Source organism: Benincasa hispida, chromosome 12, assembly GCF_027475165.1.
Source record: "Benincasa hispida cultivar pf3 chromosome 12, pf3_genome.v1.1, whole genome shotgun sequence".
Lineage (NCBI taxonomy): Eukaryota > Viridiplantae > Streptophyta > Magnoliopsida > Cucurbitales > Cucurbitaceae > Benincasa > Benincasa hispida.
Window position 1 is genome coordinate 31,747,767 of NC_143489.1, and position 13,967 is coordinate 31,761,733.

At 29.9% G+C, this 13,967-nt stretch overlaps 1 protein-coding gene across 1 annotated transcript; it reads left to right on the forward strand.

Moving 5' to 3' along the window:
* The first annotated feature begins 2,970 nt into the window (after nt 1-2,970).
* Nucleotides 2,971-5,458, forward strand: LOC120067820 (protein indeterminate-domain 14-like). Its single transcript, XM_039019415.2, has 3 exons — nt 2,971-3,308; nt 3,383-3,791; nt 4,185-5,458. Exons 1-3 carry the CDS (start codon nt 3,011-3,013, stop codon nt 4,825-4,827), a joined length of 1,350 nt encoding a protein of 449 aa, XP_038875343.1. The 5' UTR covers nt 2,971-3,010; the 3' UTR covers nt 4,828-5,458.
* The last annotated feature ends 8,509 nt before the right edge of the window (nt 5,459-13,967 follow it).

Consider the following 13,967-nt stretch of genomic DNA (forward strand, 5'->3'; position numbering starts at 1 on the left):
TTTATACTTTTATGTGTACATATTTTATAGTAGACAATTACTTTTTTGAATATCTACCCTTCAAGTCAAACTCATTTATTTTTATTTTTAATTGGATTTTCACTTTTTATTTCCCTATCATATTATTTTATAACACCATTTCTCTTTTTGATGAAAGTGTGTTTTGGTTTGTCTCACCATGACAGCTAAAAAGAACATATCTAAAGTTCAAATATCTTTTTTACTGGTTGAAGAAGAAAGAAATAAAAGATCATTTTGTTGGATTGTGAACTTTGTCTTTAATTTATTTTCCATATACTTATTTTCCTATAACCAATAATTGCTAATGTTATTAATGCTCAACCTTCTACTTTTTGTCACATAATTTCAAAAAAAAAAAAAAAAAAAAAATGTGGGCACGAGAATATTTTTTTAACTTGTTTTTATATTGTTAAAGTGAGTTTAACTCAATAGTATTTGAGGTTGGAATTTCAATCCCCCACCTCATAGATGTTGTACTGAAGAAAAAATTTTGTTCTTATATTGGAATGAAATATTATAGCCAGATCCTATGAGATTTTGATTTTTGGTTTTTGAAAATCAAGTCTCTTAATTTACAATGATATGCATCTTTTTAAGTAAAAGAGTTAAATTTTTAGTGAATTTTTTTTTTTAAAAAAAAACTACTTTTTCTATTTCTGAAAACTCAACTTGATCTTTTGAAAATATTGGTAACAATAAGATAAAAAAAAAAAAAATGGAGGTGGAACTGGAACTGGAAGGGAGGTTTATAAGTTTAAATCGTAAAAAAAACTAAATAATTTTTAAAGAGATCTATATCAATTGTTTTTAGAAATAATTTGAGGTAGAGAGACTCAAACCTCCTCTAATCTATTGATTGAGAGTGTAAGTCTTATAAGTTCAGGAATTGCTGAATTATGCTCGTGTTGTATTATTTTCTCACACAAATTTGTGATTACATAAAGTTGGTTTTTTTCTTTTTTCTTTTTTAAAAAAAAAAAAAATTATATCGGACCCTTATCATATGTTACGTTTATAATTAGCCTAAAAGAAAGGGGGAAAAATGAGGTGTTTGATTCTCTTTTGACTTTGTGTTTGGTACACAATCATGCAATCTTCTTTTTTCCTTTTTGGTGAATATAGTTTTGTGGAAAAAAAAATAATTAATATGTCATCTTATACCACTTGATTGTTAATATTTGGTTAATAACAGTGTAATTATTAAGCTACTTTTAATTTCTGTATCATATGAGAGTGTGGCAGTTATTCATTAATTTTCTTGTGGTAAGTTCATGGTAAAAATATAATTGTTTATTTGTTTTATTTTTGTTTATTTTCTAAATATTACCTTTACTTTTATCCACTAAGTTATGTTTATGTAGGTTTAGTATTTTACAATTTTTTAATCATTGTGATTCATGAAGATATATTTACTATGTATTTATTGAAATGAGCATAGTTTAATACTCGTTAAAATATACTCATTTTCTTGATGTTGGAAGTTCAAATCTCTAAAATAATCATAGCTCAACTAGTACAGTGTGTATTATCAACCTCGAAATTAAAAGTTCGATTAAAAAACCATTAGAAGTTTTGCAATATACCTTTTTTTTAATCATAGCTCAACTAGTTCATATATCTTGGTACGCCACTGTTCCCTTGACCTCTCATATGTTGTTCTCAGTTGTATTATTTGAGTTGAACTGAAAAATAATATATTAACCATGATTTTGAATTTAAATTATATTTTGGTTTCCGAGTAATTGTTATAAGTTGATTAGTCTTGATCTCCCTAATTTCAAATTTTTTGATTATTTATATTAATCTATTTGTTTTTTTGGTTATTTGTGATATATAAATTTCTATATATATTGCATATGACATTGGTTTTGTTTGACATCATTTGAGGATGGTTTGTTATAAATCACATGTATATTTAATTTTGATATGCATCCAAATTTCAGAAGGATATGATCTAATATATCTATTATATTCATCAATACAAACTTGTTACCCAATGAAGACTAAATAAAATATGTAGAAAAGTTCAAAGTACTAAACAAAAGAAACTTTTAGAAAGTTAAAAAAAAAAAAAGCAAAGAAAAAAAAGTGAAGAGACTAGATTAAGAATATTCTAAACCTAATATTTACTCAAACTTTTTAAAATTAAAGTTCATATCCATTTTCAATCTCTAAATTTAATTAACTTTTATACTTTTCATTCTTTTATTCCTACATATTAAAAAATATATATTTTTAACTTTAATTATGATTTTTCCATCTAATATCCATCCCTCAACTACATCCTCACACATCAACATATTTGAAGCAACGACATTATCCAATATCCACCCGTCACAACAATTATGCAATAAAAGTAATGATAAGAAACAAATTGCATTTTCTACGAGTTTGACCAAAATAAAATAGATTCAAAATTTAAAAAGAAAAATGACGTTAAAAGTTTAAAAGATCAAACCTCGATGTTATGAAATTGACAATCAAAGATATATAGAAAAACAACATAGAATTAGTTATGTCCATAGATAGAAGGGAGAGAGCATATTACTATTAGAGAGAAAATATCATAACATTGATGAAGAGATGAGCACTAGTAGAATTAGAGAATTTATATAGTCCATTATTTTAAATCCTAAAGCCAAAAACAAATTTTCTCTGTTTGATACACTGAGAAATAAAGTGATCTGTTCAAAGAAAAAGAAGGAATAAAATTTGAAAGAAGAGAAATATAATAAATCCTTAATTACTACTGGCCAAACCTCTTTTTTGAAAAAAAAAATTAATAAGTTTGTGACGTGACACTATGTAATTGACCTAAAGAAAAACAATAAGAAAAAATAGTTAGAGTCCAACTAACAGTAAAGTATTATTAAAAAAACCAAAAACCAAACCAATGTGCAAGTGATATACTATTTACTATATATATATATTTGTAGAAAGAAAAGAAAAGAAAAGAAAAGAAGAAAAGGGGCCCTTACATTAGAAGCTAATGTCATCTGCGTGGTCAGGCAGCCCCATCCTCCCAATTATCTCCTCCTTTTATATTCATCTTTTTTCACTCCCAATATCCCACCATTACCATACACAAAAAAGAAACCCTTCACATAAATTTTCCTTTTTCATTATTATTCTTCATTTCATCATAATCATGTTGAAGAAATCTTCTTCTTCTTCTTCTAGTGGCCTTCCTCTTCCTCCTCCTCCTCCTCCTCCTCCTCCTCCTCCTTCCAATTCTGACCAATATGCCATCACCAGCAAAAGAAAAAGAAGACCCGCAGGCACTCCAGGTAATTAATAATTGCTATTATTATTCTACTCGTTTTTATATATATAATTGAAGAATTAGAAATGGGTGATTTAGATCCGGATGCGGAAGTGGTTTCTTTATCTCCAAAAACGCTTCTTGAATCGGATCGGTATGTATGTGAGATATGCAATCAAGGGTTTCAAAGGGATCAGAATCTTCAGATGCACCGGCGGCGTCACAAAGTGCCTTGGAAGTTGCTGAAGAGGGCGGAGACGACGGGGGAGAGTGTGAAAAAAAAGGTGTTTGTTTGTCCGGAGCCGACGTGTCTCCACCATGATCCTTGTCATGCGCTTGGTGATCTAGTGGGTATAAAAAAGCACTTCCGGAGAAAACACAGCAACCAAAAACAGTGGGTTTGTGATAAGTGCTCTAAGGCTTATGCTGTTCATTCTGATTTCAAAGCTCACCTCAAAACTTGTGGCACTCGTGGCCACTCTTGTGATTGTGGTCGTGTCTTTTCCAGGTCCCTTCTCTCTCTTCATTTTTCTTTTAATTAATTAATCGTTCCAAAACCTAATTCAAACATTAATCAAAATTCCATCCATTTTTCCGTTATATTCATCATCATTTTCTCTACTACTTAATCAACTTTCTAATCTTAATTTTATCAATGTAGAATGTTATAAAAACTAAGATTTCAGAAAGAAAATATATTAGATTTATCTTATTATTACTTTGTTTTAGGCTGACTTACTTTGATTTCCTTCTCTTTATATAAATGGAGAAATTAATATTGGTAATATAAGGTTGAATTATATTGAAAATAGTTTCTTTATTCATTATTGTACTATTACATATATAGTATTTTTCCCATTTATGTAATAGACAAATTTTCCTTCTTGGGTTTCCTCTTCAGAGTGGAGAGTTTCATAGAGCACCAAGACAATTGCAATCTCCGCCAGATGGGGTCCGATCAGTTGCAGCCGGTGGCACGGTCGCCACCACCGCCGCCACTGTTATTGCAACCCTATAGCTCACGATCAGTTTCTTACACCGGCGCCTCCACCAGCAAAGATCATAGCTTTCAAATGGCTACTCCATTACGAGGGTTTCCAATCTTATCATCAAACTCAGATCGAAACATCAACATTAATTTACCCGATCACCACGATCTCGAGCTTCATCTCTCTTCTCCAAGCTCAGCTTTTCTAAAGCTTTCAATTGGGTCTAACAAAGAACCGAACGACGAGCGTCAGCTCGAGCTAGCAATAGCGGAGAAGGCATATGCAGATGAAGCAAGACGAGAGGCGAAACGACAAATTGAAATCGCTGAGGTCGAGTTTGCAAATGCCAAAATGATACGGCAGCAAGCTCAAGCCGAGTTGGAGAAAGCAAGGATCTTGAAGGAAGAAGCAAGCCGGAAAATGAGCTCCACCATTATGGAAATCACTTGCCAAACTTGCCGGTTGCATTTTCACATGAGCTCTGTCGTGCCCGAGGAAACCTCACTCGCCATCAGTTACATGTCATCTGCCACGACAGAGGGTGATGGCGAGTGAAGTATATTTAAAGAGTCTAGAACAATGTGATTAAGAATATGTCGACCTTGTTGAGATATTCGGGTGCATACTAACCTACCTCGTATCTTCTTTTAAAAACATCTAACAATTTTTTTTAAAAAAAGTAATTTGATCGAAAGTTTTAGAAGAAGTCGCCCTAATATCCGTTTGATCAAAAAATTTCTACATCTAACAGTGTAGAATGATCAACAACTATATTGTTCTAGTCTCTTTAAACAATATCACCAAAATCATATGATTTTTCAAGACGACACAACTTTTAGGGTTATTAATTTTTGAAGATATCGTCTCGTAAAATACGACACAAAATTCAACAATTGAATCAAGATATGGAGGTACATTGGATTAAAATTGTGTAGGGTTTGGTAATTTTGTTGTTTGTGTGTATTTGTATTTTTTTTCCCTCTTCTTTCTTTTTAGACTCATGATTTTGTTGAATTATTGTATATGTGATGATTATTGCAGTGTCTCGAGGGGCGAAAAACTTGAGGTGTTAGGTTTTAATAATTTATGTTGGTTTTTAGCTGCAAAGAAAAATCCATTGTTTGAATTCTTCAAAAGTACAATAATAATATAAAAGAATCACTCATTATTGTGTGGGAAGAAGAAACATTTTTTTCAGTACTTTCTTTTTTCATTATTATTTAATGTAATAACAGATGGTAAGAATTTTCATCCCTTCTCATTTTTACCACAGTAAAACCTAACTAACATGTTGAATATTTTACTAGCAAAAATAGAGAAAGGCCAGACAAATAGGTGAAGGATTTGAATTAATATATAATTTGCTTCTCTAGTTCAATTATGTGTTATTAAATTAATCACCAATAGAGTTAATTACAAAGTTAAAAAATATTTCCTTTTCACTCCCTTCTTTAGTTGGGAAGGTCTATTTCTTAATTTGGTTCTATAATTATATTGCAAAAATGGAAGAAAAGGCCATATATGATTAGATTATATTCATGAACATAATTTCGAAATTTGTTACACACATAAATTAGAAGCTATATACATAGACTCAAACCCTAAGTTAGACGGGGGGTGGGGGGTGGGGGGTGGGGAAGAGAGAGTACTTAGATGACTTGTTTTTCAGAGAAATTATTCGAAAAGGTTGTCATAATATGTGTAGGCAGTTTTGTATCGTTTAATGTACGAGAGAGAAATTGTAGTATACATCTTTAAATTTTTCATGATTAATAGAGGATGTGTAACTTTTTTTTAAATTCATACCCGGTAGTTATTAGATGACAATCACAACGATTCTATTGTTTTTTTTTTTTTTTTTGGATAATCAGGAGTAGGAGCTATGTTCTCCTATATTCAAGAGCAGAGTCATACCTGCTCTTAAGGCTCAGACCCGAGAATATCAAACCTAAAAATTAGAACTCAAGCCCTCGACAACGGAGTTCAATGGGGATGCTAAAAATAAATTGGGGGGAGTGAGTATTATTCCAAATGATAGATGGGCCCATATCATAAATAGAGGAAATGAATGAGGGTCTGAAATATATGTAAATAGACATACAAATATTCATATATAGAGGGTTGAGAGAGAGATATATTTTACTTGTTTTGGGGACCATCCTATTGTATTAAAGGAATGAAGCTTTTAAACAAAGAAAAATAAAGGAAAAGGTTCTTGTGACCCTCTTTGTATGTGTTATATGCGATTTTTTTTTATTTTTATTTTTATTTTTTAATATAATTTTTTTAAAGATCTACCTCAGGCAATTTTATAGAGAGAAAATTAAAAAAAATAATAAACAAAAAAAGAAATAGAAATGTGTAAGGTCGTTTTCAATGCATTTGTGTTCCTTTGTAAAACGTAAATGCTTATTAAGAAACCCACCATGTTTTTCAGTGCCACAGTTGCTTTTCCTCATGCTCAGGCACTCGTCCCTCTCACACTTCGAAAAGAAAAAAAAAAACACATCCAAATGAATCCATGAGATGTGGGAGAGACAAAAAAAAAAAAAAAAAGATAAAATATCTTTCAATCCTTGCGTTTATATCTAGTTTTTAAATTTTGAGTTTGGTTAGTTTTTAAATTTCAATATGTTACCATTTTTTCGGTTAAAATTTGAATCTTATTTCAATTTGGATCAAAGTTTTAAGATCTTACATTTTTAAAACCTTGATTTTTTCGTTAAATATCAATTTTCAACCATTGACATCAATGTTTATTAATTAATCTAAAATAATTATGTTGTAAGAATTTAATTTTAATTTTAGCAGTGATAAAAAATAATGAAACTTAATTAATTATAATTATTTTAATTTTTTTAAATTTATTAACCGATATTAACACTAAAGAAATGAGTATTTAGTGAAAAATTGAGATTAAAAGTTTACATCTTGAGCTAGGGGCCAAATTGAAACAAAACTCAAATAGCAAGTATAAAATTATAACAATTTGAAACCTATAGACTAAATTTCAATCATAACGTAAGGATTAAATGTGTAACATTTTGAAACCTAATAGAAACTAGATCGAAAACTTAAAGACCGGAAAGGTATTTTTTCCAAAAAGAATAAATACATTTTTTCATCATTAAGGTAAGATCGGTATTAAAGAAAATAATACTAACCTACTATATTATTAGTCATTTAGAGGACATTTGACACGTAGGTTAATCATCTAAAAATATGCATTTATGTAGATTTTTTTTAACAAATATACAAAAGATAGATAAGATCAGTAGGTGTACCTAGACATCTCAATTAGGTTGATGCACCTTTAGCGCTCCATACTTGTGTAAATTGGAAGTAGATTTGGAAGAGTTGTCACATGAAGTTTAATGTTACATTACAAGTTAGTCTCTTAATTTTTATGGTTGTGTCAATAGGTCAATAAGTTTTAAATGTATGAAATACCTTACTAGACTTATATTTTATGTCTAGTAGTTTCCAAAATTTTAGAAATGACAAATAAATTCTTAAAACTTTCAAATTTGTGTGTAATGAGATTTTGATATATCAACATTTTAAAAATCGAATCTATTATATATAAAGTTGGATTTTTTTTTGTCTAAAAGAATATTACAGATTTTAATTTAATGTCTAGTAAGTTTCTAAATTTAAAAAAATGTTAAGCTGATAAAAGATCTTTTAGACATAAAATTAAAACTTAGGGACTTATTATTTTGATACAAAATCCAAAGTTAAGAGAGCTTTTTAAAAAAGTTATAGTTCAATGGAATTTTGTTGCCTGAAATTTAATGTTACCGCATTGCAAGTTTAGTCTCTTAAATTTTATAGTTGTGTCTAATAGGCCTATAAGTTTTAAATGTATGTAATATATGTTACAAAGTTCAATTTTATGTCTAATAATTTTAAAAATTACGATACTTCATCTACAACTTTAAGCTGGAAGATTTTCGGCCTCTAACCTTGATATGTTTGCCTTTTGCATTTGAGCTCTTTTCTAGCTCTCTTTGTATATATACTATATCTTTATTATTATTATTATTATTATTTTAATGAATGCAGCTCTATTAGACCCGAGGTGTGATGAGGATATTAAGGTTGTATCAATTTAGTTGAGATGACATGGTACACCTACTAAGAACTTTGTTAAAAAAAGTTATATTCAAGAACCTATTCAATAAAGAATTAAAAGTTCATAAATTAGACTATTTTCAAGTCTATAGAATTATTAATTAACACAAACTTTAAAGTTCAGGGACTGAACTTATAATTTAACTAAGTTTATATATTAGATTAGAACGGGATAATTGTGTATCCTACTTATGTTTCTATGCTTAAAAAGTTTAGGAAAAAAATCACTTTATACTCAAGTTGTATGAGCTAAAACCTCAAGTTAACAATTATATTAATTTTAAACTCTAAGGTTTTATTGCTTAATCAATTTATTTAAGACTCTTTGTGAGTAAGATTTATACCTATTTTCACTTGATTTCATTTAAAAATTAACTCACACATCATCAAAATAAGTTTGACTCAATAATATTAACATCTTTCTTTAGAGGTTGGAGGTTCAAGTCCCCACCTTGTTGTTGTAATAAAAAAATTCAACTCACACTTAATAATCTAAATAAAATTAGTCTTCCATCAAAATTCTACGAAAGTGACAAGAAAATGAAAAATGGCAGCTTTCCATTTAATTAGCTTCTTGGGTAAATATTGTAATTGTTTGTATTTAAAAGAAAAGTATGAGAAGTTGTGTGTAATTATTGGTTTCTTCTTCTTCTTCATTATTTTAACTCCAAGCACAAGTAAAAGGAATATAAGGAAACAACAAAAGAAAGGAAGAAAGAGAGAAGAAAAAGGTTTAATTTTTCAGTCTCTTTTGAATTTACTTTGTTGGGACCATGTGTTTTTTACCTTTTTCATTTTCACCACATATTGAACTTTCCCTTTACATCATGGTCCTCTAGAATTTTCTTCCTCAGCTAGCTTCTTCTTCTTCTTCTTCTTGGACCCTCCATAGCACTAACTTGAAATTTATACTTCTTTTTAAATACAATATAATAAATAAACTAATAATAAAAAAATATGAACCCAATAGGATGTTCTTTGTGTTGTGATATGATATGAATATATCTCAGTGTGTGTGGCTATGTTGTATAATAAAAATACGAGCGGTTTGGAAATGATTTTGAAATTATCCAAATTACAAGTTAATCACTTTGGAATCTGTCTTTAATCATTATCAAAATCAATTTTAGGATAAGTTTATACTTTGAAATATGATTTTCGATATATCATTAATTAAAATTGATTTTAAATGATTAAAACTGCTTTTGAACCCGACAAGAATAAATTTAATAATTTTAAAATTGCTCCCCAAATGTAGCCTTATAGTTTTCTTTACCTTTTCTTGTCTGCTTTGCACAGAATAAAATGGACTAAGATAAAGACAATAGTCTGGTTATTTAAATGTCATATAGGGTAGTTAAAGTTAAATATGCTTGAAAATTTTGAAATAAACTTGGAGCTATTAAATGAATGATTTTGGTTCATAAATTCAATAAAAAGGTGAAAGTGACTTTTTTTTTTCTTTCAAAAAAGTTAATTTGAATTATTTAGTAGAAATTGAAAGGAAAACTAAAAGCTCTAAACTCTGGAAAATATATGCCCTTTACCTTTAATCATGAAAGCATTTAATTATTGGGCAGTAGCTAGTGTTTAAATTTCCAACTCTTTGGGCTAGGATTTCTCTAATTTAAATGGTCTTTTTTGCCCTTCCACTGCAGGAAAATTGTGTGTATATATATATATATATATGTTATTTTTCAAAGGTTATTATTATTATTATTATTGAAAAAGATACATAGATATGGGTTAATAGATGACCAGAACTAAGTTACACATTTGAGCACCTGAAAGAGTAGATGATACTTTGTGCGAAAAGGATGGATATTCCAATTTTATTTTATAGAACATTAAAACCATACAAAAGACGAAACATAGAATTAACATTTCAACTAAACATGCTTTATACAGAACTTAAAGTGGAAGAAGGGATCAATAGATCACTTATACTTGAAGACAAAAAATCTTCACGTTCTTCTCAAAGTCACGTACTCTTCGAATTTCCTTTGAACTCACGAACAACCAGAAAAGAACGCAACAACCAAACTTTGGACACAATCACGTAGAAACCTCAGTATTCTTGAAGGACAGAGAATCGATGAGAGTTTTGTGGGTTTCAAGACAAATTTGGAAGAAATGATGTTCTTGATTTTGAGAGAGCAAAATTCATAGAGAATTTTTATGCTTATGTGTCTATTTGAATGCAAGAAGAGGATGGTTCATCTCTCACTTCCTTGCCCTTCCACATCCACATGTTGAAAGCATAATGGGGAGAGTTATCAAATAATTCCCTCATCAAATATAACATATAATCTATAGTTATATCACATATAATATGACCTATAGTTTAATATTCTCTCATTTAGCCTAAATTATTTAATACAAATCAAATTTATATAAATTGTAACCTATAGTTTTTATATGAATCACAATCACATTAATATTTGAACCATATTCAAATATTTATTTTCTCTCAAATAAAATTTTATATTATAATGTATCACATACATTATTATATCTCATATAAAAAATTTTATATTATTTATCTTTCATATAATTAATTACCTTTATTAATTTACAATTCAACTTAATCCAAATTAATTCGATTCTCATTAATCCAAATTGAGCTAATGAGGAGATCTTATGGACCTAAATAGTGTGAAGCTCAATGGTCCTAGATTAATTAACTAAACTCTTTAATTAAATTAATCAACTTCCATTAGCTGTTAGTCACTCTACTAAAGATCGACAACTGCACTCTTTGCATTATAGATATAATTTTATGTCCATTGGATATAATCAATCAATGGTACATTGACCTTCACAAGTTGCTCGTAAGTGCAACTGGGTCAAAATTATTATTTTGCCTCTGTAGTTACATCTAACTCATAAGTACCATCGATCCCATTAATGAACAATAAGCTATAATCCAACTATAACCAAACCTCACTCGAGCCATGAAAGGGTGTGACACCATATTGTTTAAGCTCCAGAATTAGCACTTAAGGGAATAACTTATCTACTTACCTCTATAGGGCAGGAGTAAGTTCCTTCTTGTGTAGCTATGTTCCCAGCTTCCCAATTAGATGAATCCCCAAAATGATACGCATATTAAATTGGCGAAACTGGCCACTCTTCACCCATACGAATCAAAGGACCGCCTTCATAGGTAGGAGTTCACAACTTACTCAAAATTCAGGTCAAATCACTTATGGTCATCCTAATGAAATGTAAATCTTTTATAGCAACGGTGTTATACAGAGAGACTCGTGGTATACTCTTATACAAACTATTAGAATAGAGTACCTCCGCTCATACATCTGCACATGAGTGATCAAGATCGGATCATTTGTAGCACTTTACAACAATTGTAACAACTACAAAATAGGCCATATTCGTAGTGTCATCAGGATAAGATACCCAACCTTATCCATCTACTACAGACCGTTTAGGTTATCACTTAAAAATGATCTACTTGTATGTCTCCACATACATGATTAAGTCACAGAAGATGACCACTCACTGAAAAAAAGAAAAAGGAAAAAAGTAAAAACTTGAAAAGTTGAAATGGTGGGCGCCAGATGCACCTTGCACACACGAACACGGAATTTAAAGAAAAAAACAAATATTTTTTAGGCTTGTTTTCAAAGATAGAAAAATGAACCAAAATATTTATAAATAATAGTAAAGTATCACATTCTATCTTTGATAGACCGCGATAGACAATGATAGACTACTAGATAGACACAAATAGTAATATATCGTAGTCTACCATAGATAGACAGTGATATTTTTCTATTATTTGTAAATATTTTTAGCAGTTTTGTCATTTAAAATAATTTCTGAGATTTAGGACATCAACCCCAAAAATACCTTGATCATATCTCACTTCCCATTCATTGATATATCAAGAAGTACGTGAGGGAAACATTAATAAAGGGGAAGGGCTAGAGATAAATCCCCAAGTGAAAAAAAGACAAGTTACATAAAAGCTGCTAGGTTTAGTGAGATGGAGGAAGGATTATAATCTTTGAAGAGTTTTGAATGATAAGTCTAGCAACCCTAAAATGAAATAGTATCTATTAAACTATAATGACATCATTTAAATTTGAAGGATTATATTTTTTCCAAAAGTTATTCAATTGCAAAAGCGAAAAAATGAATGAAACCTCATAACTGGTTGTTCAAGATATATATATATAAACCAAGAAAAATATAATAGAAAAGGACAAAAAAATCTAACCAGACTCACCTAACAAGACCCTAAGTAACACAACTTAAGGAAATAAATCCCAATAGGAAAAACCTACATAAAATCACGTCAATAGAGCTTCAACCCAAGTAGAACATTAGAGAACACATATCAATTCTAACAATTTGATGAACCACATAGAGCAATATAGCACCATAGATGTAGGTTATACGACACATTTGCCATAAACGACAAATAACAACATACACATGATATCAAAATTGGTATCATAGCATGATTTAAGCACTCAATTAATGTTAATTTGAGTTTGGTGGGTGAATTTCTAGAGATGCATGTTTGGTTAACTGATATGGTGTTCATCCAGTTTTGGCATAAGATTTCTCTTTGATTCTGTTGTTAAATTTGTAATGACTCTTGATTGACGAGCTTAATTGTATGCTTGAGAGTTTTTAATTTTATCATAGTCAATAGAGTTGAGACCATGTTGTTATTGAAGTTTGAAGCAAGCAAGTTCAGCTGGAAAAACTGGAGAAGAAGCCACTGTCAGGCAGCGTTGCGACGCTACCCATACAACATTGCAACACTGTTCTTTATGAAGCCCGAGGCATTGCAACGCAGGGATGGAGTATTGCAACGCTGCTCATCCCAGCTCATAAACGTGCATGCATGCGAACCGATTCACTGGAGGAGTCCGGTTTGATTGGTTCAACTTCCTTGGGTCCGGTTCAACCTAATTTAGACTGGTTCAACCTCTTTTGGAGCTTTGGAGGTTCGGTTCAGGTGGTTTGGGTCTGGGGTCGATTCGAGTAGTTCAGAGGCTTGTTCTAGCTGTTTTTAAATTTAATTTTGTAATAAACTAGTTTTTGCTTGCTGAGAATGCCAATGTTGGTCCATATCGGTGTTGTTTAAATATTTATGCATGTGATGTATATTATATTTAAATTAAACATGTATGTGCATATTGTATATGTCATGTAGATTTAAAATTCCACCATAAGAGTGCATGTTTCATGCATTAATATATGTTATAAATTGGTTACAATATATATAGGATACGTTATTAGAGTTTCATAAGATTAATATAATTGTTATATTAATGTATGGAATGCTTAAGCATATCTTATAGCATGTCTATGGTTTTGTAAGGGTTATACAATGAATTAGACATTTAAAATCTATTGCAAAGATAAGATGCATGCCACTTAAATTTTATGACAACTTGTTTTAATAGTTAAAATAGGTCGTTATCTTATAAAACACGATTATAAACTCAATTGGTCTATAATTCTGTTTAATGCTGGAGGTACTTAAGTTGACGGTCTATGAAATACCTCCTACTTAGGAATTATAA

Bases quoted from the DNA above. Each gene is read 5' to 3' on its own strand.
- LOC120067820 (XM_039019415.2), top strand. From the start codon at position 3,011: ATGTCATCTGCGTGGTCAGGCAGCCCCATCCTCCCAATTATCTCCTCC. The intron at 3,309-3,382 runs GTAATTAATAAT...TGGGTGATTTAG, and splicing joins AAGACCCGCAGGCACTCCAG to ATCCGGATGCGGAAGTGGTT. The intron at 3,792-4,184 runs GTCCCTTCTCTC...TTTCCTCTTCAG, and splicing joins TGTGGTCGTGTCTTTTCCAG to AGTGGAGAGTTTCATAGAGC.